Genomic DNA, 27,682 nt, shown 5'->3' on the forward strand with positions numbered 1-27,682 from the left:
CTCTGAGCTGCCGCATCAGGGCGGGGCTGACCTCTGTGACAGAGCCCAGCAAACTGTGGAGTGTGTGGCAAGCACAGGCCGGCCATTTAGTTTCCAGGGAAGCTGGGGAAGCAGTGTGCTGCTGCTGTTGAGGAGATGGGAGCACACGGGTCGCACTAGGAAAGACAGCTTCAGCAGCACGCTTTCTCTGCCCTAGGAGTGCCTGCCTTTCCACCTCTCTCACCGTCAACAGTTGGGCGAGTTCAAAAGAACAGCCTTCCAGAATCTCACGCAGCCCTAAGCTCTGATGGACATCTCGCTAATATGGAGCCGTGAGCACAGGCAGGGAAACATGAGCCTCCAGGGGAGATGGTGTATGTTCAGTACATGCAGAAGGTAAGCTGTAGGGTATTGCTGGCTCGGGCAGGTGGGCTCTCTTGCCTATGGCCTCATGCCCTGAGGCATCTACTTTCTGTTTCTTTTCTTCTTCTTCCGTTTTTTTTTTTTTAATGTCAAATGAATCCGAAGTCATTACAAAGAGTTATAATTAAGCATCTCTGAGATAGTACCATTAGCCAAAAACTGAAGGGTACAAAAAAAGAAAAAAAAAAGAGTCTGCAGTAATCTTTGACAGAATTAGTCAAATTCCTCCAGATCTATGAGTCTGAGTCCTAGCCACGAAGCCCAGCAGCTGTCCACCTATGCCTGAGAACGGAACAGTGTCTCAGGGTGTCTCAGCCATGGGAGGCACAGCCCACATTTGGGAGAGAAAGCAAACTGAGAAAGTGAGATGGTTGAAGACGTGACGAGTTACGTCAACACGTCAGGATAAATACAGGAAATACAGGAAGTCCTTGCTTTCTTGTGCATACAGACAAATTTGGTCACCAAGGAGAAGGAGGGAAAAGAGAATTTGTGAGCAATTGGCTTTATCCTGTTTGGAAACATGAGTATAAAGCTAGTGACTTTCAAATCCCTTCTTTAGGAGGACTAAGATTGTTAAAAAACACCGGCTTTAACAAAGCCGCACACATACTTCATGCACACCCGTGCACACGTATAGAAGACACAGTACAGATATAAGTGGGCAAGTGTGACAGTCCGCAGGCCATCTACATCTTATCTCATGTTGACAAAACAGAAAAACAAAAACCAGCAAATGGCTTAAATTTCAAAACCCAGTATCCAGGATGAAGCCAATTATATTGGAAAACAAATTAAGAGAAGTGAGTCGCTGGGTCTGTGACTTGCTTAGCGGTGTGCTTTCCCTGAGTTTTACTGGTGCCCTGTCTCCAGTTGGGCGTGCAAACCAACACACATCTGCCGTCAGCCCACTAAGGCATTTGACAACATCATTTCAGAACCTTTAGCTGCCGAGCTATCAATAATTAAATGCATTCAGTTCACACTTTGTTCTTGTGGATACCAGCTATTTATCTCTGTCCTCTGAAGACGCTAATGGTATAATGGGCAAAACATCAAGAATAATTAAGAAAACATCGCCATAAACTCTGTCAAAAGAGGCAGAACTTTTGCTAGGCCCTCAGATGGAACCCCTGTATAGAGGAGCCACCCACTGCCAGCATACCTTGCTGGAAAGGGGGAGGAATAAAACCACAGAGAGGTTAACTCGTTCAGCCCTTGAACCTACAGCTGCTTCGGGTCTGTGCTCTGGGAAAACCCAGATGTGTCTGAATAGTGTTAGGAGTGAGAAAGGGGCCGTGCGATCACCTCTGTCGGGTCAGGGAGCCCTTGAGGGTCAACTTTCCCATGCTGCAAGGTTGCAGAACTGTGGAGCTCCTGAGAACTGTCCCCGTCTAAATAGCTCAATCTGTAGGGCACTCATCGTTACAGAGATAAGGCTCCTTTGAATGACTAGCCAGCATTGAAACACAGGGCCTGAGCACATCTCAGCACGTGGAATGGCTGGTTAAATCATCAATAACAGGCTCATCTTTCTTTAGCAGAAACTGTCTTCTTTTATACCCAATAACAAATAAAAAGGGAAATTGTAGCCTTTCCTTCTTACAACAAGAAGTCAGGCCTGCCTGGTATACAAAGCTCCATGTATATGACATTATACTTTAGAAGTTACGGATTAATTGCAATACCATTCACATGGTGGAGATATCACCGTATAAGGATAAAGAATTATCTGGAACCACGGTGAGAGGAGATAGCCTTGAAGAGGCAGCCTTGCAGATATCTGTCACCTTTCTGCACATCCTTTCAAAAACCTTTATTTTAGTTGTCACCTAAACGTAAGTGACTTCCAATCACGGCTCACCAATCTCAGCCTGAGATTGGATGATCCGCTTCTTGTAAGAACTAATGTTAGTGGCTGCATTTAAACTTCCAGACGCCACGTTGGCAGCGAAGTCAAGGGTCCTGCTTTGCCATTAAATCTAAAAGACACGGAGGGTTGGTGGGCTCACCAACTGCAATGAAAATGGGAATCTTGTTATCAAAGACAAAGATGCAGATGCCACGAGACTAAAATAAGCTTCCCAAATTCAAAGGAAGAACTGCTTCAGGCTGGGCTCTGTCGCCACTAATGGTCTAATTACTTCTTGGCTTGGTCACCTAAGCTCGGAGCAAGAAGTAAGAGACGATGGTAATTTCTTACTGCCCAGATGAAGGTATCAGTCTTCTGCGGCATCTTGTGCAGGCAGAGCTTGAGTCTGTGCCTGGATCAGAGACCCACAATGGCCATCTTTTAGGGCGAGAGGAGAAACGAACAGTAGGTGAGCCCTGGTAACAGGCACACCCTGCAGTTAGCCTATATGCGGCTGTTGGATACAGCCAGAGCTGAGGCATCTCGGATACAGGCCTCTGGTTCTGTACCAGAGAAACCGGTGAGTGGTTCCCAGAAACTCACATATGTAAAGCAAGGAAATACTTTTTAAACAGTACAAATAAAGCGGCCACTAATAACTGTGAGCCTCTAGGAGGCTTCATCAGAGTTTTCACCTCGGAAGGTGAATTATTTATAGTCCTTGGGTTGCTTACTGTGGTTACAGGCTGGTGTCAAAACTCAGGCCCAGAGGAGTTCTGGGTTCAGGAACACCCTGCTGTGCAACTCCCTTCCTGACTCAAGCCCCAAAGCTCTCCGAATAGTTAAGAGAATGAACTGCAGTGCCCCCAAGGCCGGCTTCAGGACCATCAGCTGGGGGTCAGCTAACAGTGAGACTGCAAGCTCCCTGGAAACTGTAGTCTTTTGCCCATCAAGCCCAAACCACCCCTCATTCTAATGGGAGGGGGAGAAGGAGCTGACACACAACTGGGAGGAGGAAAAACAAAAAGAAAAAAAAGAAAAGAAGAAATCCCATTATAGCCGACTTCCCGGAGCCCCAGCCTCGGATATGAGTAATCACAGAAAATGTAACATCAGCTTTTCTTGCTTTCCTTACCCGGGGTTCCTCCTTTATTTCCTTTCAAAAGGGGTCAAATTCTCTCTGTAATTCAAAAAAGCTGCTTCTTGGTTACTAAAAGGATGGCCTCTCTCTTTAACGGCTCTGCATTCCCTGGCAATTTAGAATTTGGAGTCAAAAATAAAACCAATAAATAGACAAATAAATAAATAAAAGGAAAAGAAAAGGATACAGACAGTCTTTGCAGCTGCCTTCAGCAGACCCCAGTCCCCTCACCTGCCTTGCCTTCAGGGATTCCAGGAAACCTCTCAAGGTAGCAAGGCAGATCTAAGCAAGCTGGAACTGCCTGCAGGAGCCTCTGGAGGCAGCATCCTCGTGCTGGGACGTGCTGCAAAAACACAGACCACGGTGGATGCCTGAAAACCCAGTGCCAGTCAGTGGGTACCACAGGAAGTCCAGGGGCAGGGGTGTGGCACGCACTGGCCACAGCATCACCTCCTTGTCACTCTGCAATTCCCTTGTTCCCTCTCTACCACCTAACCTAGCAAAAGGGAATGAATGGGGGAAACGTGGGTGTCATGATGCTGTGTGGTCTACATATCCCTCTGGACTGAAAACATGAATGAGCTTTTTACAAGAGGTGAAAGGCCACTCTAAAAAGAAAAAAAAAAAAAAAAACATGAAGCCGCCTGAGCAGGGAAGCTGGCCTGGACACACACAGAGCTGCACAAGGATGGGGCCCCATAGCAGTTCCTATTGGCAGACATGTAGAGACATCCAGAGAAGGTGAGCGTGGGACTCCTGGCATCGGCCCCTTGACCGTAGTCTGACAAGAACAGATACAAATGCCCAAGCCTAACTACAATGCTGGCTGTACTGGCGGGGGGAGGGGGGGGGGGGGGTAAGGAGAGATGAAGGAGTTGCAAGAGATGGGCTTCCTCAGCTCTCGACCAATGAAAGGAGAGTTATATGAAAAGAATCATGTCTGGTGCAGTCGGTGCACACAACTAACTGGTCTTCAAGAGCTGAACTGAACTAGGACTTAACAAACCTGTCTTCAGCCAAAGACGGTGGCACAGCCCCGCGATCCAAGAGCTCTGAAGTTAGGGCAGGAGGATTGCGAGCAGCAGCCTAGCCTGCATTTGGGGCTAGTCGGGGCAACCAGAGTGCTAACGATTTCAAAGAAACAAACAAACAAAATGAAAGAAATGTATCTGCAATGAGCTAAGGGACGTGGCTCGGTGGCAGAACTCTTGCCTGCTACATACAAGGCCCTGGGGTCAAGCTCCAGAATAAATAAATAAATATTTGAATAAATAAATAAATAGGTAAAGAGTGTAAGAATACTTCCATAGTGAAGCATATACTATTTTCGGTTCACTGATGAGTTTAAAAGGGGCATTCATTTTCTTTCATTGCTTAAAATAGCTAACTTATTTACTGGGTTTGTCACTGATATTTCATATACGCCACAGAGTTGTTTCTTTTCCCATTCATTAGTATTCACAGGACCCCCAAAACAATCGTGGGGATGACGGCATCAGGTGGACGTGGCTACGACGCCTCATGAAGCACCACAACTACGGTCTCCCTGGCGACTGTGCCCTGTCATAACGAGGGCAGTCAAACCTTCCCATGAAGGCTCGCGTTCTCGGGAAATGTCGTGGAGAAAGCACACCACGGAGAGCTGCAGGGAAGCCTGCCAGTGGCCGCATCCACTTTCTCCCTGTACTCAAAAGCTCCATGTTCCTTCTGTCTGCCCGTCGTCACCTACAATGGTCACAGCCGCCTGGTCAAGCAGGAAAGTGACAGTCTATTAAGTTTAAGAGACCATCCAGGTTTTGGGTTTCCATACGAGGATATGTGGGACCTTCTCAGGGAGGGGCACCTGTTTCTAAAGTGTGACCATGACCGTGTCCTTGCCCAGGCCTGCTTCCCAGGCTACCAGAGCTGCTGCCTCCCCAGGGCAGGGACAATCTCAAGGGAGGATGATGAGACACATGAAGGAAATAGGCCCCATGCAGTGAGTTTCCTTCTTCACACTTTCTCACTGCCCCACTGTGGCTGGGTCCCGGGAAAGAGAAGCATTTCCTTTTACAACAGCATGCATGCTCTCTGCTTGGAAGCAAAGGTACCCTCCCCTCCTACACCCCTGTGTCCTGTTATTACAGTTACGACACAAGATGACCCTCCTCTTCAGCTGTCACTGACTCCAGGGCCTCCTGACGATATGAACATTATAAGTTTCATTATTACATCTGGAATTTCATGATATGCTTAACAACTGGATAGAGAGACAGACAAGAATGCAGCCCTCCTACCAAGAACCCCAAGGCTCTAGTAAGGAAACTGCTAAAGGCTCCTGGGAAGTATGAACAGTTAACATTTCCATTCTCTGATGGGACACAGCAGAGGTGGGGACCAGGCCAGGTCTGAAAGCCAACCAAACACAGCTTTCACCTACTAAATAAAAGGACACTATCAGATGCAAATCAAGACTTCATTTTTTTGGAGTAATGATGAGGTAATCCATATACAGATTTTATCTTGGGGCTAGCCCACTGTATCTGGGAACAGAGATGAATAGCCGACTTACAGGGAGCCACTGTTCAAGAATACCTAATTCTCCATGCACAAGTTGGGGCGGGGGTTGTTGGGTAAACTAGAATCGTAGACTCATTAAAGAGCCCCCACCTCACTCTTCTTAATTTCATGGGCACCATGGTAGAAGCATCGGGTTGGGCATAGCAAAAGCCATCGTGGGCCAGAATTGCCATCAGATTAACCAGCCTATTCATTATATAATAGAAAAAAAAAAAGAGGGGCTGAAGAGATGGCTCAACAGTTGAGAGCACTGACTGCTCTTCCAGGGGACCCGGGTTCAATTCCCAGCACCTGCATGGCAGCTCACAACTGTCTGTAACTCTAGGATCCAACACCCTCACACAGACAAACATACAGGCAAAACACCAATAAAATAAAAATAAGTTGAAAGAAAGGAAGGAATGAAGGCAACCAAACAAAGTTGAAGGTCATGTTCAAAGGCACAGGGAGTTGGGGCAACAGTCAACGTGAGTGGAGAGCACACACTCTCCCCAAAAGGACCAAGAACAACACAGGGGTCTTCCCATAACCACTGGGCATCGTGGACAGGATGCGATATGATAACCTTGAGGTGCAGGAGTTCATCTCCCGTAGGAATGGAGCATGGTCTGGACAGACATGTCCATTCAGCTCTGGTACCAAAGCCCCACAGAACCACACCATGTCTGGATTAGTTCTTCCCCTCCTCTCCTCCATATTATCTTTACCACCAAATCAACCAAATTTCCAGCATGCGGAGTAGCTGAGCTCTCCAGGGACACCCATTCTAATGAACGCCATGGTTCATTCATTCTTGGAAGCAACAACAACAAAACACGTAAGCAAACTCATCTTCCCCCAACTTGAGCCCACACAGCCACCCGGTGGCCAGGTCAGGTTCAGAGAACCCGAAGAATACGTCCCAGAGATGCCCAGCCACGCTAAGTGAACCATCTGGAGACCACCCAGAGAAGCCACGCCTCTTCCCCTGCACCCTTCATCTTCCCTCTCCAGCCAGCTCCCTTAAAAATGGTCCTGCCAACCACCTCAGCCAGGTTCTCAGCCGAACACTAATAAGTGCTTGTTTGTTGAACTGAAAAATCATTACCACAGAACACGTCAAGTAATGAAAGATGTTTTCCTCAGAGAAATGTTAAATACTTCGCTTCTTTCACAAGGAATGAATACACGTGTTTCCAGATAATACCTCCCTCTCCACCCACACTCTCAGCCAGAGTCTGCAGTTCAGGATCCACCGAGAGCGAGTTCATGAGGCCTGGCTCCAAGGAGCAAGAGCACGGCCCTATTTTATTTATTTTCTTTTGCCCAGCTGACTCCACACTGATTCTATTGCTTGTCCACGTAAGCATCTCAATAGGAGCCTCCATCATGTAACATGAGTCCCGGCTTGTTTTTACTATTTTATACAGAAAAGCTAGGGGAAAACGACACTACTGTGGCCTCATAGATGAGGCCACCTTAGGACTGGCTAACTAATATATATGAAGGAGCTAGTTCACTACAGGCCCGGAGCAAACACAAAGGCAGGAAACGAATGTCATGAGGAGAAAACCCTGGTGCCTGGGGAAGATGGCTAGGCACTCCACCTTCTCCTGGCCGAGACGTGACTCTCTGCTTCCTTCCATCACTCTTCCTTGGCAGATGAGCATCCGTTGTCTTAAGTGGGCTGGGTCCTTTAACTGTTTCAGAATGGCTGCATCTACAAGGGGGGCCAATCTGGTTAACTTGTGTCCCTTGTTCTCGTGGGTTAGGACTTCAGGTTTTCAGGCAGAGCCTGTTTTGAGTTCATGGCAGCTGAGATATAAACATCCCAGAATGACTTCTGGGCAACCTTGTCACACTTAACTACAACAGTGAAATACAGGTTACTTAGATTAAACACTCCGTTACCAGGTAGAATTTTGGGGAGCGGGGAGTCTGGGTTTCTAAGTCGTACGTTCTGACTTTGAAGAAGGTTTCATCAGTGGTGGTTTATAACACCAGTGCTCCTTCAGAGACAGGCCTAGGGTAATTCTAATTTAATGGGCACCAGGATAGGAACAGGGTCCAACAAGAATGACAGATGAACAGTGTTGCCTCTGTCCAGACAAATCCCTTGGATACAGAAATCTGTGTACAATAAGGCTGGATCGGAGACTAGGAAATCCCTACCAAACCTCACATGGGTACCAGGCCCTTTCCAAAAAAGAACTGTGTGCCTCCCACCTCCCTTTGTCCTTCTCTCTGTTTATGAGTCACTTTACCAGCCACTGGGTGTCACCTGGGGCAGGGGCATGTGACTCCAAACAGAAGACCAAAAAGTGGAGTGGGGAGACCTGCCTAAACTTCTCAGAACTCAGACTTTTTTTTCCTCTGGTTTTGTTTCTCCTTTAAAGGAAAGGGCTGCTATTTAATTTCACTAGCATTAAAGGCTGACACTCTTCATATGTTAATTCTTAAATGTCCCATCAATATATCAAGAGGAACTTTCCACATGAGCCCTTCCCTGTGAACTGCCAGGTGTTTGGAATAGCTTTGCTTGACATTAGGCAATGTGCCTTCTCAGCATTTACTAGACAAGGGGAGATGGTAACTCTTAAGAAGCCCTCTTCAGGGGCTGGAGAGAAGACAACGTACTGTGGAAGACCTGAGTGTGCTTCCCATGGGGCACATCCCAGAGACTCATGATCATCTGTAAGCCCAACTCCAAGGGATCAGACGCCCTCTTCTGGTCTCTGCAGGAACCTACACTCACATGCACACACATACCCACACACAGACACACACCACTGAAAAGAAATGACTACCCCAGGTCTATCCCCAAACAGCCAGATCTCATGGGGAAAGGAAGCACCTCTCACCTGCTCAGGACATCAAGGGAACTGCTCGCAACTTTTAAGGGCACCCACTGGACTCTCCTGCACAGCCAAGCCTAGGCTAGCTGGTCATGAGCAAGCACTGCACCAGGCCCTGAAGGTGAAAGACAACTGGTATGTGGTCAGAACCCCGTAGATGCTTGAGAGCCCAGAAACCACCTCTGGTGGGGTTTCTGACTCAAAGACAATAGTGTTGCTTGCCATCAAAGTCGGAGGTCAAGTTCTGGCTAGGCACACTCTCCAGCGTCTTGAAGAGGTCAGTCCTCTTTGGGCCACCAGTGTCCGAGGCTGGTACAAATGCATTTCTGAGTCATTTGTTTCTCACCAAAGGCCAGGTCTGCATCTTCCAAAGTGGGGCTACCGAGGCATGTGTGTCCTGTTGTTGGGACCCTCGGCAACAAATCCCAGTGCTTGTACCTGCGAGGAGCTCCAGATGGGGACGCCAAGGCCTTACTCTGTGGTGCCCTGAGAACGCTGTCTCTAATGCATTTTTTTAAACGTTGCTTTCTTTCTTCTCATGAATCCTAATAGTCAAGCCTTTTTGTGTTCTGCTAATTTTAGAAGTCCTGCTATTCTTTGGGAGGAGAATGGTGTGAAAATCAAGCAGAGTACCCAAAAATAAAAAGAGTAGATCTGTTTCAGGGACTGCAGCATGTTTAACTGGAAAGCAGCTCGAGATCTGCCACTTTCTATCTCGTCTTTAATACATTTCCCCAATTCCTCTGGAATATTTTAGCTTCAGAGAGAACAAGAATGTACTTCCTAGTCTATGAATATATCTTTGAGGAAACACGGGTGCTTGAAATGATCTCCCGACCCTGGTTGGAGGCTAGGGAGAGGGGCTTTTTTTTTTTTTAACAGTATGCTGGCCCCAGATGGAAATGATTGGCAAGTTCCGGATTACACAAGAGATATGACTCAGACCTTGTTCCGTGGACACTTCATGGTGTGTCCTTCCATGGTCCCACCTTTTGCTTTTAGGAAATCAATCCTACTGAAAGAATTTGGTTCTTCCAGACTCACCAGAACATTCGAAAGACAACCATCCTGGCTGGCTTGATCCCAGCATGGTCACGTGATGATGACCAGCAGCATGGAAAAACAAAACGTAAGCAATCTGTCTCTAGTCATTACCTGAGGACCCCAGCCCAGACCTTCTTACCAAATGGGGACGCCAGAGGTTTGCAACGGAAAGTTAGACTCTGTGTCAAGCCCTTCATGCAAACAATAAATATTACTTCTGCTCATAACTGGACTTTTCTCCAGCATCGTCTTTGAATGTTGAACCTTTTTCAATTAATTAAAAGCCATGCACTGCAGAGTGCATATTTTATCAGCCCTCAGCTGCTTAAGTGTCTAGAAAAGACCAGGCCGTTTTTCTTTCTTTCTTTCTTTCTCTTTTTTTTTTTTCCAGGCAAACCAGAGCAAGTACTTGCAAGGGTCATATCTTTTTAATTATCTTTTCTCTCTTTGATTAATTATTCCGTCTGACAATAGCGTGTTTCTAATGCTATTCACCTGCCTTTGATGATTGACAACTTTTCTGTCTGATTCAGAGCAAACAGCTGCTGCCACAATCTCCTAGCAACCCGGGTGTGATGGATGAGCCCCCAAGATGGATGGTTGCAATAAATCATGTCTCCAGCCATAAAACTGAGAAAAGGGGATAAGAAGAAAAGCGAACCCAAAACAAAACAAGATTTCTCCCCATGGGTGCACTCCGTTCCTTACCAATTGTACCTGAACTGCACTTGTACCTATTCACAGCAAAGTTTTCCTAATCGGGGGAGAGACAATGAAAAGGTGGCATTTGTATCAAAGGTGTTTACGATCCTTTCTGCAAATTGGCACTTGTACTCTTAATTACCTCCAACACCGCCCAGTGCAAGGGCAGATGATCAAAGTTTTGCCTTCTTCCATGAAGTCTCAGCAAGCAGCAGCAGCAGCAGCGACTGATATAACCTGGGGTGATTCCAGGCACCAACAAAAGACGGATCTGATGCTACCTGGTTTGAGGCAGCAGCTGGGCAACCCCCAGAGTGAACCCTAAGCCAGGCCCATGGGCAGTGCAAAGCATCTGAGTGTTAATAAAGTTATTTCAAAACACACACACACACACACACACACAGAGAGAGAGAGAGAGAGAGAGAGAGAGAGAGAGAGAGAGAGAGAATGAGAGTTGCCTGTTAGCCAGGGCACAATCTGAATCCCATTTCTTTCAGATGCCAATTATTTATTTATTAATGTATGTTCAGGAACTTTTTCCCCACAAGCCTCTAGGCATGTACATTCAGTCCCTCCACAAATTCTAGATTCCTGTGTTTTTGATAGGTGGGGGGGAAAAAAAAAACCTCCTTCTAACTTTCTGTTTCACCATTTTTAAAAACGAATGGTCACACTGTAAGTCACATAAGAAGCCTTCCATTTCATTAGTAAACCCAAATAAAGTTGTGTACAGACTACGAATGTGGCTCCTGACAATTGCATTTGCACTATCAGGGCTTCTGTGGTTCGGAAGACTGGAGCACGGAGGCCACAGCTTCTCTTTTCCTTTTCCTCCTGGGGAGCCAGGCACCAAGGCCTTGGAAATAGAAGAGTAAAGGCCATGGAGTTGCCACAGCCTACCTCCAGACATCTGGGGGCTCCAATGGCAAGCCAGCCTGCGTCCCTAAGTACTTCCAGTAGGTGGGGGTGTCCCAGTGCACAGAGCTTGAGGGTGCAAAAGCAGCAGAAATGATTAACGGGCAGGCCCTGCAAACAGCTGTCCACATCAGTCCTGGTGGGGGTCGGGGGGGCCAGCTGCAGAGAACAGAGTGCAGACACAAAGAAAAAGAGGCTGCTGGGAGCTGCGGCAGGGAGCCGCAAAGGATGATTTTTTATTTTAAATATTCTTGAGACATACAAGTGTTTTTTACTTCGTTCTCACACGACTAACCAAGCCAACCGGTATTTTTTTTTTTAAGTTATATTGTGCTAAGCTGTTTCAATACAGATTTTTTTTTTTTAAAAAAAAGCATGACACAGAATTTAAAAAATCAGACAAGGGTTCGGTAAGTACGGCTGTTTTTATTTTAATGTTTGGTACGTGACTGCCTCCATGGGGGAAGAATGACAGAGAGACAGACAGACACACACACACACAGGCAAGCACACACATACACACACACACACACACACACACAGAGAGAGAGAGAGAGAGAGAGAGAGAGAGAGAGAGAGAGAGAGCGCTTTAGCACCAATCATACGCACTTCATTTTCCCCCATGTCCTTTAAAATTGTTCAAAATTAAAAGTTCATCCCTCCCTGCCTTTATGTTTTGGGGGTCCTCTATTATAAATACAAGGGGGCTCCTGTCTACTCTACAGCAATGAGAGTCCAAGGCCAATCGATGAAACCACACACACACACACACACACACACACACACACAGCCTATAGCCAGTCCCGTCTGGTACAACTCTCAAGTTACAGGTTTACTCAGCAAGTCTAAATAATATTCAAAATGATAAATGGCACCCCAAGCCCAGCATCTACCATCAATCTTTTTTTAAGGAACATCCATCTTCAATAACGTACGTTTGAATCATGTGAAGCCAGGAGCCCTGAGACTCATTTATCCCACCCCTCACACGCGGGGCCTTGCTTGAATGATACCTGTCAACTGCTTTCCCCACTCTGGACTAAAGGGAAGGAACAGAAAAAGGGGAGAGAGAGAGGAGACACAGGAAGGGCAGGGAAGTCATCCAGTGTCGGAAGCTGAGCAGTGCGGCTCGGCTGATCATAGAAAGGAACACAGCATCTTTGGTACCGCGGCCAGTCTTGCACCCTCATGGCAATGGCACAGCACACATCCTGAAGACAGCCATACACAGGGCAGGCTGGAGCGTCCCCTCTCCCTACATCCCCTCTCTCCACCCTCTGCCTCTTGCACCAAATCAGCAAAGCTCCAAGAGCAAGCCACACTGTACTGTACTGGAGGAGGAGGGGACAACTGGGCTTCCCTCCCCTTGCTGTTGTCTGGCCGAGGCCCATATGATAAATGACATATGTCATTCTGTCAGGAGGAAAGGGTGGGTCAGTGATGTATGAGCCCGCTGAAAAGGAAATCGACTGTTTGGCATGGCGAGGCTCTTCTCCACCAGGATTTAGTTTCAGAACTCTGAAATGAATTCTCCGACGTTTCAAGTGCATACTTAGGGCAGGCTGCCGGGAGGCCTGGGGAAATCGCGCTTTATCCTCCCCCTGTCCTTCTGATGGCTGGCACACACACACACACACACACACACACACACACACACACACACCCTAAACCAATCCTACTGCCAGATACCTGGAAAAGGCCATGTTCACACCAGCGTCCTCAGCAGCCACACACTGGGGGTTATTAAAAATACGATTTAAGAAGAAGAAGAAGAAAAAAGAATGAAACGGAGGGCAGGGAGGTTAGTCCTTTTATTTATTTATTTTTTAATGGCAAAGGGCTGACACAAAAGCAAGATAAAAATTAGCATGTTTGAAGTAATCGGCCCGCAGCTTGACATCTGCATAGTAAATTTTAAAGGGAAAAAAATGTGTCAGACAGCCATGCGCCGATGCGCCCTCCCCCCTTTCATTAGCTCACTGCCAGGGTGGTACCGCTCAACCTCATTACAGCGGGAGGATTTATGAAGCTGAACCCAATGGCAAAGGAAAGGCATCTGTCAATAATTGTAGGAAGCTGCACTCACAGCTTTGAAATCTCATTAAGTATGCAGTTATCAGGCATAAAGATCAAAAACATTACTCAACTCCGACAGAATCTTATGGGGGAACATTAATTAGCAACAGGCCTACAGTACAAAAAGAGAGAGAGAGAAAGAGAGAGAGGGAGAAAGAGAGAGAGAGAGAGACACACACACACACACACACAGAGGAGGGGGGAAAGACTTCCTCTCACACCTGCCCAAACCCACAAACCTAAAGCAACACTCCCCCTCCCGCCCGAAAAAAATAATTCCCAGCATCTGAGACTGATCAAGAACATGAAACGAGAGAGAGAGAGAGAGAGAGAGAGAGAGAGAGAGAGAGAGAGAGAGGCAGAAAGGGGGACAGGGAGGGAAGGGGTGGGTGGCGGGCAGGGAGGGTGGGTAGAGGGAGGCGGGGCGACTGGTTGAGAAAGGCCTGGCGGTGGGGACAGAAAAGGAAGGAGCTGTCAAACTTGAGGAGGATGTCAGCGCCCGCCCTGATTACAGGGGCCTTTGCAGTTCACAGACCTTTTATCATTCCACCCATCAAAACCAGCCTAAGAGTCAGAGTCTGAGGACTGGGGCTATAGGTCTGCAGCCCAGACTCAGGACTCTTGTCCCTTTAGGCCTAGGCCAACCTGTAAGGTGGGACACCCACCTGCCCAAGGCCTGCTTTCCTGGGAATTAGGTCTGCAGTCAGGCACTAAAGCCAACAAGATCCTTGGAGGAGCCCTGAACACAAGCTAGGGCACTGATGCCCCCTCCACACACCTTTCCGTCCTCCTAGGAGACAGCGGAATCCCCTTCTCTCACGCACACGCAGCTTTGCAGATTTGTGTGTGTGATCATTGGAAGCACGTGTAGGTCAGGCATGGGGACACAGGCCTGTCATCCTAGCATGCAGGAAGCTGCAACAGCCTGGGCTACAGTCTCAAAAGCCTCACATGGAAATAAATAAGGAGATAAATAATAAAGAAAGAAATGGAAATCTCACAGAAACTGTTGTCAAGTTCACCTTGGGTCATGAGGCTTTAACAGATTCCCTGTAACAACATCTGGGCGGGGGTTGGGAGGGTGGCTACAGTTGGGCATGCAAAAGATCAACATACTGCTTTAACCCAGGGTACCCAAGAGGGGGAAAACTTAAGCAGTATGATTCCTTGGCCTGCCACATTGCCCACCACTTGCAAGCTGCATTGGGAGAGAGTAATTTATGCACGTTAGAAATTTCCCTGTGAGCCTTTTACCCCCAGGATGTCAGGCAAACTTCTATACCCTGTGGAGGGAAGGAATGGATCCATTCTGGGTGCATTAAAGCTGGGAGTGTGGGTGGTGAGGTGGTTCCAGTACAACAGGCAATATCAGCCCTGGCATTTCATGAATAGTCTCACACACACACGTACTAGCACACGTGCATGCATGCACGAACACACACACAGACACACACACACATACATATGCATACACAGGCACACACACACGCGAGTCCACGGATCATATGGAATGAGGATAAAATACGTTGTTGCATTTTATTTCCCTTATTATATTATTATAGAAAAGTAGTCTTTTTCCACCTACCATAAGCACGTGCATTATCTCCCTCCCCTCCCTCTCTCTCCTAAACACACACACACACACACACACACACACACACACACACACACAGCATTTCCCATAATTCTACCATGAGAAAAACTGAGGAATCAGCTACCTCCCACTTCCCTACACCCTCCTAAGCCATCCTTTGGTGTCATGACCACTTCTAAAGCCTTTACCTCTCTCCTCCACACTAGACAAAACCTTCTCTTAATTAGCCACATCTTTAAGGAAACTGGCATTAAGATCCCTAGGCAACAGGATTGGAGATTCCTCCAAGCCAAGGAGCCATCCTTCGGAATTCCAAAGAGCTCAGCTCGAACCAATTGTCACCTGTGACCCAAAATAATTTGCAGCCCTTGTGTATTAAACCAGACTCTGGAAGAAGAAATGTTAGCGTTCGTTACAATAAGGTGTTTATATTTTTTGTATGCTTACAACATTACCTTTATTATGTGTAACATCAAAGTGATTATAGCAATTACATCTAACAGAATTAATTACATCATTCCAAGATACATAATGCATTAGAGGTAAGCCAAAGAAAGAAAACATCTTGATTGTAGTAACTATTGTTGGTTAGGCTTTCTCCAGAAGCAATGCCAATCCAGTGGCAGCTTGCAGGGCCCTGGAAGCTGAGAGGTTCCAGAGGAGATCAGGCTATTTTCTTAAAATGAAGTGACACTTTTGCTTAATAATATGTTGGCACTAGGGGACAAGTAAAATCGATTTAATATTTTTTAAGTGTAAATCTTTAAAAGGTGCTGGTTCATTCACCCACCCAATGTTCCTACATAAAGAAAAAAGCACATGGGTGAAAGACTTACAAGTCTTTACGTATGCAAAATAAATGCACTCAAGGCTTCATTAATATTAATTTAAATTCAAAACCCATTTACATTAAATTGTTCATTAAAAATTGCCTATTTTATGCAACATGCATTTCTCAAAGAACTCAGAGGAAACTGAATACATAGGGCTAAATTTAATGATGGGGACAGAATATCAAAAGTAAATGAATTTGAATCCTCACATGCAGAGAGCCCTTTACTCTCTATTAAAAGGAAGGGGGCTCCAGTTTGGGAAACAAGCGAGAATTTGGAGTATTCTGCTTTCTACTACCTTAGACTTATGAAGAAGACATTCTGTTTTATCACAGACAAGGAAGAAAAAGTGGTGTGTATGTGTGTGTGTGTGTGTGTGTGTGTGTGTGTGTGTGTGTGTGTGTAGAGAGAGAGAGAGAGAGAGACATGATGGGACAGAGGCCAGCCAATCCAGCCTGCTTTTAGCCTCAGGTTTCCAACTGAACTCAAAAGCACGGAGCATCAAGCTTATGTTTCTAAGAATGTACCTTAGTGAGCATTGCCCACTAGCCATCTCGATGGAAAATTGATAGTGTCCCTCTCCTCTATCCTCTGTCCTCTGCGAGCCCTTATTGTCATCGTCAGGAGACCAAGAAGTAAGACAAGGAGTGGATGAGTTCCTTGTTTGGCCCTCCCCTCCCTCCTCCAAACAATCTGAACTTCCCCTGTTTCCCCAACAGCTGTTCTAGATGAAGAAAGCACGGTTATAATTAATAACACGTGTCCCGACAGTGTATGGATTACTAATTTATCATTAAGCCCAAATAAATTTAAATTATGCTCCAAGAACTACACCTTTGCATATCCGAGAAAAGAAGGTAGAGAGCTGCTCAGAAAGTCAAAGGTATACAACTTTCAGTGGAATGCCCTTTTTAACCCCCAGTACATCTCTTGGGCTATGTAGGCTGGAACAGCGGGAAAATTTACAGAAACGAAGCTAATTAAACGCAAAGAATTTAAATGCTGATCAAATCAAGTGTACTGTGCTAGAAATGTCCTTTTTTTAAAAAAAAATGGGGCTTATAAAATATTCAATATTTGGTCAATTACACTACGTAATTCTTTCAACAATGATTCCTAAATCTCAAGTCTGTCAGTCATTCAGGCAAGTAGCCTTAAGCCGGCCATGTGGTGCTACTGTCTTCCCAAAGATTATTTCCAAGAATGCACCGCCTTACTCTAGCCACAGAGACCTGAATTTTTAAGTCCACACTGAATGTAAATTTTTACACATGCTGAAAAAAAAAAAGAAAGCTCCAAAGTCCACCATTTCTTACCATGCAGGTTTGAAAAAAAAAAAATCCAGAAAGAGAAGAAAAAAAATATATTCATAGTCATTGTTTAGTAGGATTTAAAAATTAATTGAATGACTAACTGCAAACACTGGAAACTAGAATTAATCTGTCTGGATTTTTTTTTTAAAAAAAAAAAGGCTTACAGACATTTAAATGCATGTATCAGGACACTTTATCAACCTAACATAAAATTGTCATCTTATCTTATTATATGACTATTTTATGCATGTGTCAAAGAATTTAAAAATGACTGCCTGTCTATTGAGTCTAATTACAAGTGCACATTTTCTGCCTGGATGTTCAAGCCTCCACCATTGTTACCAAATAAAATATATTGTATTCACCTTTCATTTCTACCTTCAGACACAGAAACCACCATTTAGAATGTTAAGAAAAGCATGAGCCTGCACCGGGAGCCTCTCCCAGGGTCCCTGGTTTGGCCTGGCCTCGCTGCACTCAGGATGTAGGTAAGGGCAGAATGTTATTTCCAGGACCAGCACCTCAATGGGCCGGATACTAGAACAGAAGGGTAGACACAGACCACCCCACGTTTTGTTTTCCAGCTACCAGGCCATAGCTATGCATGGGTTGTTCAGTGGCAGGGAAGAATGGAAACTGAGCCTGGAGGGAAAGCTCACAAGGCTGCACCTTGAGGGCCTGATAGGCTTAAAGGAGGCTTTAGCATCAGGACCATAGCACACTCGCCAGTTCCTTCCTTGCTCTTCTCCGTGTCTGTGTTTTGCAGCCTAGCCAGATCTCACTCTGCAGCCCACATATAAAACGGAAAGCACCAGAGAGCAAGAGCGGATCCCTACACCGAACATGTACCTTCTCCCTGCAGAAGTGTCAGGTTGGACTGAAACACGGATAGGCATCCTACCCACTCACCTGCATTTCACAGTGTCTCCCCAGGCCCTGACCACCGTCATCTCCCATCCTCGTCAGTCCACTAACCAATCTTTAGCAAAAGAGAGAAAACACAAGAGTTCCGAGGCGAGCAGGAGAATGACTTGATCTATCAGCTGCTGGCACCTTCACTCACACTCAAGCACACCCAAGAACAAAATGACAACAACCTCTGCTCACAATCAAGGGTTGCCCTGGAGTGCACCGAAGCCCTCCCTGACAGCTGTCAGGATCATGGAGTGGGGACACAGAATCTGATTTCTGGAAGGTTCTCTTGCCCAGGCAGAGGCCCACAGGAAGGTTCCTTGACTTATGTTTTTTCCTTCATAGACTTGATTTCTTTTCTCTTTTTATATGTATATAGTTCCCTTGGTTTCAAAGGAAATGAGGAGAGAATAAAAAAAATAATAATAAAAGACCCCACATAGGCCAGCCATAGCCAGTTCTATGCCACCTCACCGTAGAGAAGACTGCCTGTTCAAAGGAAAAATATGTGGTAGGCCTGAGAGGAAATAAATTCCCAAGGCAGATGCGGGCATGTCGTCCTGGGTGCTCAGGGCTTCCAAGAGACGAGGCTGCTTGATGAAGGTGTCATAGGCACACACCAGGTGAGCCACATCTTAGGCGGGCCCCTTCTCAGGCATGCGCATGTCCACTGGCAATGCCAGTGACCTTCCTATACCAGGGAAGCCCACAGAGTTCAGTGACACCAGCTGATCCTAGTCTCTTTTACAAAAGTCAGGAGGCTTGAAGACTGACCCTCACAATCACAACACTATCCCCCTCAAGAACGCCATAGAAGAATATTCCTTTGAAAGGAAAAAAAAAATCTAAAAGTCGCTGATGAGTTCTTGCTCACTGAAGATTTTTTAAAAGTCGAACAGTGATTTTCTGTGATCTATCCTCCAGAAAATATATACACGTGGATAAAATAAAACATGCTGTTACGGATTACTCTAATTCAGCACTGCTATTTTCTGAAAATACTTATTTAAAAACAAACACGGTGGCTGGGGGAGGACCCTTTATTAAGCAAGGAATAAGGGCTATTTTGCTTAAAGAACACTGGCCAGTGCTCACCCAGCTCCGATGGGTAACAACAATCTTTCCAGTACAAATGTCTGGCCCTTTTATCGTACATGCTCCGAGGAAGCAAACTCCTGCCCAGATTTCTGTCCAGTAGGTGAAGAAACTCCTCTTTCTTTCCCACTCTCCCTCTCTGCAAAGAAAAAAAAAAGACTCCCAATCGTACATAATTTCTATTTTCAAAATCTAAATTGCAGAAATCCATCTTTTCAGGGATTCTTGGAGCCTGCTTCGGCCTTTCAGGGAGCTCTGTTACATTTGGCCTAGATAGAAAGCCTGCGTGCACCTGTGTGCTTCGTCTGCAAGCTTCTCCCCAGCTCTGGGCCCTTTGTGGTTGTTATTCTACCCCAGACCATTAAAAGGGCCCTAATTCCTATGACATGATTATCCAGGTACCAAAGCCCATTTGTCACCTGCAGCAGAAAATTGAGTTAATGCACAACTAAAGGCAGCCAGGACTGTGTAATATCAACTTGATTACATCAAACTAGCTGCAAACCTAATTCTGCTGCATGACACTGCGTCAAGCTTGTCATCTCCAATCATTAAAGCTGTCAGGAATCCATCAGGTTTACAGCTAATTAGGTGAACACTAATGAAGCTGGCAAAACAACTTTTCTTTTTTTATGGCTGAGCGGACCTTTCAGTTTGGTGTGTGTGAGGGTGTGTGTGTGGATTCTCGAGTATTCTCAAGGTTGCTGTGGACAGGATTTCCAGTCACCAATCAGCAGACATCTTTCTTTTTCCCACTGTCTCTCTATCGGGACAAAGCAATCAATTTGTCATCACTCCCAGTATGGGAACTTAAAAAAAAAAAAAGGGAGGGAAAACAGAGAAGTTCCTAGTCGTCCATCCATGCAAACAAGCAAACAAAACAAAACCGGCAGCTTGCACAGCTCACTTACTGGCCTGTGCGGACTCAGAAGCAGCCTAAATGTGGAAGGGTTTTGTGTGGAGCTTCTCAGTCATCCTGCACCCCTCCTCCACATGTCCATTAGTCAGAGGCATTCTGATAAAGTAAATCCAAAACCAGGGTATGAGAAAGAATGAAAGCACTCATTCTGCCAACTTCTGATTGACCATTAAGCTATTGATGAATGTGCCTGTCAGGAGAGAGACAATTAAATCAAATATGAAACAAAGTCGTTTTGACGGGTCATTTTGATAGAGCAAAGCCATTCTTCCATCTCCCATTAGTCCTGCAGTCAGGTTTTTATAGAATGAATTTTCCTTAACTGACCTGAGATTTCCTGGCTGGCTTAAAAGTGCAAAAAGGTTAGTGAACAGGTTGCTTCAAAAAACAAAACAGAACAAACACATAAACAGAAATCAAACTAACAACACGTTTGAGAAACTTGTCATACGGGCAAGGTGGAAGAGTGCAGACACACTACAGAGTTAAAAATGAAAAGTAAAGAAGCAACCACATATGTTTCATTGGATGGAGGCAGAGATACCTTAAAAAATGTGTACCCGAAAAGGAAAGAAAAAAAATCTCAGACTGGAAGAAGCTCAAGACATTCCTAGTACCCAACTTTGTAAAGGATGCCTCCAAAGTTTTAGAGTTTATTTTGGGTAGATAAGCTCACTGCTAAAGCCTGGAATTTAAAGGAGGAGGTAGGATGAGCAGACAGCATCAGTGAGGAGGTGAGCTCTCTGTTTGGGATCTTCAAACTTTCTAAATTTGGGTAACACTGAGTACAGAGGAAAACACGCATTCATTCTATGCACCAAACCAAGTTTAATCCCTCCTAAGGTTTCTTCACAACACTGACAGGCCAGTACACTTCTGGGAGAAGTATCTCATGGCTCCTTCTCTCTGACCCTGGTAAAGAGACTGCAGGCCAGAGTGCAGCAGAGGTGGAAGTCAGGCTGATCTAATGGTCATCACCACCACCACCAGCCTGGGTACCACCATCACCAGTCTGGGTACCACCAGCATGCAGAACATTATTTGATGACCCTTCTCTCAGCCCTCCCCTCTTCTATCAAAAGAGAAGTGAAAGGGAGGCAGACTAAAGAAAAGGACTCCTAAGTAGCCCTCCCCTTCAGGCAGCATCTGAGCCTCTGCATGTCTGAGTGTTATTCATATCAAAATACATCACGTCCATATGTGGTCCTCTCTCAGCAAGCCGCCCCAAATCCCTGAAGTTGCACTGACAGGGCCCTCCTGACGTCACGGAGCTTGGCCTCACTATTGCAAGTGATTTATTGATGTTTATTGGGAATGAATAGATCAAAGGCACAGGCATGACGGGCGATCAATCAGTCATCAAATCAAGGGTGGCAACCGGCCAGAAACCCTTCTTCCAGTCAACGTACCCCCAACCGACATTATTGCAAAATAATGTTGTATGTGTGCGTTTTGTTTTGTTTTCAATGATTCTCTTTTCCAGAAAGAAAAAAAAATCAACTCAGTCCTAACAGGAGTTGACGTTCCTGGCGGAAAAAGGGGGGGGGGGGAATACTCAGATATGTCCCAGAACTAAGTGCTAGAAGAGGGTAGAGAACAGCAGCGGAAAGAGAGAGAGGGGGTAAGAAGACATTCACGAGTAAAAGAAATGTCAGCATCCAACACTGACCTGACAGTCATCTGACAATACCCAGACTCAGTGCGCTCTGGTTTCCACCGCTGTACCCGGTTTGGGCCCAATAAATGAAGAATCAATCGAATTAGCAGTAAGGTGGCCAGAGGGATCGGCCAGCTCACTCCCTCGCTAGCTCTAGTCCGTGCAGGCACCGGGTAGTACCCAGGACAACACAGAAGGTGTCCCAAAGAACTCAGGTGACCCCGCCCGCCCCCACCAAAAGACACGGGTTGGAGAGCGCCTTCCCTGCTGCAGCCAAAGCGGCGGAGGTGGGGAACAAACCAGGCTCGGTCGTCCCCGGGAGGGTGTGCAAGAGGGTCGAGCGGAGAGCTTAGCGGGGCAACCGGGGGGCGCGCGCACCCCGGCAGGAAAGCCGCGAGCCTACCGGGCTCCCGGAGTTACTCTGCGCCCGCAGAGAGAGAGAGAGAGGGAGAGAGAGGGAGAGAAAGAGGCGAGGAGTGCGGCGAGCAGTGCGGGGGCCGGCAGCCCGGAGGCGCGGCGCGAGCAGAGGAAGAGGAGGAGGACTGGAGGAGGAAGGGGAAGCCGCTCGTACCTGCTGCGCGCCGGGGCGCCTGCTGCTTCCTCCTCGGCATGATGCTTCTCCCGCGACTGCCGCCGCCGCCGCTGCCGGGCTGAGCCGAGGGAGGGAGGGGCGGCGGGGGGGGGGCGAGGCGGGCCTGCTCGCAGCCTCCCCCCCGGAGAGCGGCCGCCCGCAGGATGCTGCTGCGCCCCGGCTCTCCGCTTCCCCCCCTCGCTGCGCTCCGCCGCGATCCCCGAACGTGCGGAGGGAAGGAGGGCGGGCGAGGGAGGCGCGGGGAAGGAGGAGCGCGGGGGGAGGAGGAGGAGGCAGAGGAGGAGGAGGAGGAGGACCACGCTGCCGGCGGAATGGGAAGTTTGACAAATCGCTCCAGAGGCCCAAGGAGGAGGGGGCGGGGAGGAGCGGTTGCCCTGCCCCCCCCCGCCCCGTCCCTAGACGAGGTGCGCGGGGTTCGGGGCTGGGGGGCGGGGAGAGGGGGAGGAGAAGGCGGGCAGAAGGATGAGAGGAGGAGCCCGGGAGCGACCCCGGCCGGTCCTGCCCCGCTTCCCGCCCCCGGGCAGGGAGGTCAAGGCATCCGGGGGTGGAGGTGTCGAGGGGGGGTGGGGGGGCGCAGCCGCCGCCGCGGCCCGGGGCTCAGCGGTCCAGTCTTCTGCCCACGGCGCGGCTGGAGCGGCGGCGTCGGCAACAGGCAAGCTTAAAGGAAAAGGAGATGATCGTGTCACTCGCCTGCCCGCGGGGGCGCCCCCAGCCCCGGCCCCGGTGCCTGCCTAGGACCCCCGCCCAAGTTCAGGCACCCAGAGCAGGCCCTCAGCCTCCGCCCCGAGCGCTCACGCAGGGGCGCGGGTCCCGCCCAGCCGAGCCCGTCCGGGAGAGCCCGTAGCCCCCGCCCATCCCTCCTTCCCCACCGGGGCTCATCCCGGGGCCGCTCCCAACTGCCCCTCCCGGCCCGCACTCCTCTCCACCCGCCGCGTGCAAAGCCTCAGAGTGCTCCCCAGCTCGGGATGGTGCCCCTTTAAAGATCCCAGGGCCCCGGGACGCACCAGAGAGAGGAGGCAGGGCTACCAAGGGTGTGGGCCCTGGGGCTCTTCTCCTGGGACACACCGTGGCTACCTCCCTCTGTTTTTTCCCCTTAGGTAAACTTTCTCAGGCGTGTTTCGGGGGTCAGCGTGGGAGGGGGCACCTCTAAGTTTCCTTTACTGACTTTGGGACGATCACAATCTCTGCTCCCCGCGTCTCGCCCCCTTGGGCTCCTGGCCGCGCCCCCCACCCATGGCGACTGCGGGTTCCAAGGCGGGACGGGGGCGGCTGAAGAAACTCGGGATTCCCTGCCCAACCCCCACCCGTGTGAGCCCCGGACAGGGGGCCGCCTCAGCCGCGCCCGGTTTGGGGGCAGTTCTGGACGAAGGGGATTGATTATTGATTGGGTGATTGGGGTTGCAGAGGCTGCAGGCGGACCCGGCCGAGGAGCCCAGGGAAGAAGGTGGCTGGCGGGGTTGCGTTGGCGACAGGGTGACGAGGACTCACTTACTTTAGTGGTGAGGGCGCCGGTGGGCTGGAATTCACGCGGGCGACCCTCGGGCGGCGGCGGTGGAGCGGCAGCCAGAGCCCGAGCGGCGCGGGCGGCGGCGCATCGATGCGCTGCGGGCTCGATTGCGTCTCCCTGGGCCAGCTCTTAGGCCGAGAATGGGGCGGCCGCGGCGCAGCGGGCTCCGGGCGCTGCTGGGCGGTGGTGGCTAGGGTGGCCTCTGGGCCCCCAGCTCCTCGGACCAGCACTGAGTCTGGGTGCTCTGGCTGGGTCTCTGGCACCAGTGCGAGCCTCGAGGCCCACAGTCCACCCGAGGGCCCGCGCCCTGCGCCCCAGGACTAGCCGCCTGAGTGCACTGGAAGCCGCCTGGCCTTCCTTGCTTGCTGCTGTTCTTCTTTTTCTTCTTCTTCGTTTTCTTATTATTTTAAACTTATTCTTCTCTTCCCCCTTCTTCAGCCCTGTTTCTTTTTCATGCTTTCTTGTGGCTGCTTTTCCAAGTTTTGAAAGTTCACAGCGTGCTTTCTTTTTCTTGTAGACCTGGAGACCAAGATCTCACCCTACCGGTAAGATCAAAAGTCTCCTCTCGCCCCCGGCCGGCGGGCTTGGGCTGGGTCCAGACGCCTGCCTGAATGCAGATGTGCGGCTGCTGTCCTCCCAGGCTATAAAGCCAGCTCCAGCGCCTAGGCGCGCGGGAGCTCTCTGAGTTAACCCGGTGCGGATCCCGGGTAGAGCCGAGAGCCCGAGGCGGCTTGAGGCCGGGCTCCCGGGCAGCCTGTGTGTGTGGCTTACTCGTGGGTGGGTACACCCGAGGCGCTTGGTGCTTATGGTCGCAAAGGCCAAAGCGGCTTCTCTTCCAGGCCGGTGAGACACGGCCCCAGGGCGCGGAACGCTTCTTGCGAGCGAGGGATCGGTGAGTCGGCCGACCCGGCCGTTGGTCTCACGGTTCTGGTGGCCACGGGACCCCTCTGGCCTGGAGGAGGATCATTGCAGCTGGAGGTCAGACCCTGAAGGTCCCGGCTTACGTTCCAAGCACGGAGCACCCATTTAGGCACACCGGCGGCGACGTGCTTACAGTGCTGGGCAACACGCTCTGGGAGTTCACCCAAAGGATGCTTCCCTCTCCCTTTGCTTTTCTTCGCCGCTCTCAACCTTCGTTCCTTCGCCGCGCACCCCTAACCCGTGCCGCCGCGGCCTAAGAGCCGGTCCCCTTGTTGCCTGCCGGCACCCCTGCTCGCCAATGCTTAGCCCTCCCTGCTCAGGCACCGCGCTCTGTGTGATCCGCCCTAACATCTGTCCGTCCAACCATTGGCGCATCCATCAGTGTCAATGGGCTGCACATTGCAACGACAGCCTGTCACGCACAACTCGGGCTGTGCGGAGTGCACACTGCGACCACACTGCCTTGCCCGGTGGGGCACTCACACAGAGTCGATCGGCTTGGCACTGCCTGGATTACTGATTTCTGCTGAGTTATTTTAGCTACATGCACCTATTCACCCTTAACTTGGGGATCACAACGCGTGCATAGTTTTTCAGGTCATTTTGGGGATGGAACTGAGAAAAGTGGGCAAGGTCAACCTAGTCCTTTTATTTCACTAGGATTTATCTTCTCTTCTGCGGCAGGACTCGATGTAACTAAAAGTTCTCCAAATTCTCACAAAATAAACCCTGAAACTAGCTGAATACGGACCTTAAAAGTCCCTCAGCCTGGGCTAGTGCTGGGTTGTGGAGTTCGTCCGCTGCACTTAGCAAGCTTTCAAAGGGGAGGGGGGGAACCAAAACCAAAAAAACTTTGCATAACCAGGGCTGACTGCTGCTCCCAGGGTCTGTTGGGGAGAAATGCCGGCCGATGGACTCTCCGTGTAAACGAAGGGTTCCATTTAGTGAGAAATGACGTCTGGGGAGCTGTGGGTCTGTAACGTACTACTTATCATTACCAAAAAGGGCAGGACCTTGAGAAACCAGCGCTTGCTGGTAGTTCCTGGCTACCTGGGCTACAGTAGTTTCTAGTTCTCCCTTATGTACTTCTTAGCTTCCCGCTCCTTCTGCAACTACCCAGATGGTAAATACACACACACACACACAGGTGTCCCTGATGAGTCTGGTCCTCCCCAAGGCCTTCTGTTTGCTCTGAGAACTTAAGGGGATGGGTATATGCAGGTTCCTAGTCCTATGACGTCTGAATGAAGTCTACCCGGCATTTGACCTGACTTTATTATTATTGTAAATATTTCTGTCGTCTGTCCCGCCGGCAAGCAGCTTTTTCGGCAGTTCATGTCGCGGTTAGGGAATTCCGAAGGGGAAAAGAGCCACATTCGGGGAAGCGCCAAGGTTTGCTGAGTTCTGGAAAAGGCCAAGAAGGGTTTGGTAGGCACACTGGGGAAAGTAGCCTGTGCTGCGAGATCTAGGCTCCACACACAGCGGTCCAGCTGTTTTCACACTCTACTAGAGGGCGGAAAAGCCCGCACATGGTGGAGGAGAGAGAATTCTGTAAAGGATATACTACAGTAGAAATCGTTTACCCCAGTCTTTATAGAAGCTCGGTTATCTTTTAAAAGGAACAACAGGCTTTCAATCTCCTTCCAAGTACCTAGGAACCTCTGATCACTTTGAATTGTGCTGGGTTGTAATCTAAGTCAGATACTTCTAGCTCGAGATGCTGCACTTCCGGGAATAATTTCATAAGCCCCTGAAAGAGAAGGAGGAAGAAAGAGCTGAAGGAAGTGGAACAACTCACCTAAACACCCAATGGCAAATGCCCATGGTGGAAACTGTGAGCTGGCATCTCGGTCAGGAGACTCACCTTGAAATTAGGTGGTCATATTATTAGCCCTTCGCGTTCCCTGCAGCCAAGAAGGTAATCCTGATCACCAAGCCTGCAACTTAGACCCAGTGAAGACAGGGTGGTCCACTGTCTCCTGATGGGGAACATCTGCAGATGTCTTCCAAAGAGAATTGTCTAGATGGAGGGTTAGACATCCTTACCAAGCATTTTCCATTTTGAGCCCTGGGTTTCCATTCCTAGGACTTGTTTTTTCCATAGGTCTCATCCACTTAGGCTAACCCGAACCCCTTGAAGGTAGGGTATTATCAATTACAGCATGACTCCAAATAGGTGTTTGGAGGAGCAAGTGGCTGACCCCCAGGACAATATGCTGTTCATACTTATATCATGGAAAGTAGTAGCTTGGCCACTGCCTGGGGTCAACCAAGTTTGTGTTCCAGGTGGCCACTGAGGGAAGTTAGATGGCAGCCCCCGAGGTCCAAACAAGGCTTGGCTGTGTCTTCAGTTGAGTACCCACTAAGAAGAAGGTCCTGGAATGCTAAGAAGCTAGGGTTGGCTGGTGTCCCAGAGACACCTAGGGCCTAAACTTTGACCTTAGAAGGAGGTACCTGCTGGGTCCATGAAAGTGTCACCTTGAAGGGCAAGAGCTCTGGAAGCCTTAGTGTTGACATGGGCCTTTGGCAACAACCCAGGGGTGGGTCTTGATAGGGAGTCCCAGAAGTAGGTCCTCTCCCTTCTGAGGTAATTGGAAAACCTCACGGACCTGCTTTTCCCCCTCACTTTTCTGGGTTAGGCAGCGATTGGGAAGTGCCCTAGGTCCTGAGGACCCTACTACTTGCATGCCTCAGCCTGGAATTGGGTTTTTAGTCCCTGCTAAAGCTGAACAGTAGGGCCTGGGCCAGGCCCTCGGCAGGCGGTAAATTGTTTGCTAAAGGTACTTTTACACAAAAGTGAAGTTTGTTTCTCTT

General features: G+C 48.8%; 1 protein-coding gene across 4 annotated transcripts in view; it reads right to left on the bottom strand.

Annotated features, from left to right (window-relative positions):
• The window catches only part of Tshz3 (teashirt zinc finger homeobox 3), an 80,082-nt gene extending 52,951 nt beyond the window's left edge, over positions 1 to 27,131 (bottom strand). The window contains exons 1-2 of one of the 4 annotated variants that reach the window (XM_026789920.1): positions 23,933 to 27,131; positions 22,420 to 23,097 (exon numbers count right to left, since the gene is read on the bottom strand). In XM_026789920.1, the coding sequence (XP_026645721.1) occupies positions 22,420 to 22,459 (40 nt within the window). In that variant the 5' untranslated portion in view covers positions 22,460 to 23,097; positions 23,933 to 27,131. Of the gene's footprint in view, positions 1 to 18,174; positions 18,245 to 19,272; positions 19,327 to 22,419 lie in introns of those variants that run through there. The other 3 variants (XM_026789919.1, XM_026789921.1, XM_005368408.3) reach the window with 3 other exon arrangements.
• Between the last annotated feature and the right edge of the window lie 551 nt (positions 27,132 to 27,682).

This window comes from Microtus ochrogaster, unplaced genomic scaffold (assembly GCF_000317375.1).
Source record: "Microtus ochrogaster isolate Prairie Vole_2 unplaced genomic scaffold, MicOch1.0 UNK32, whole genome shotgun sequence".
NCBI lineage: Eukaryota > Metazoa > Chordata > Mammalia > Rodentia > Cricetidae > Microtus > Microtus ochrogaster.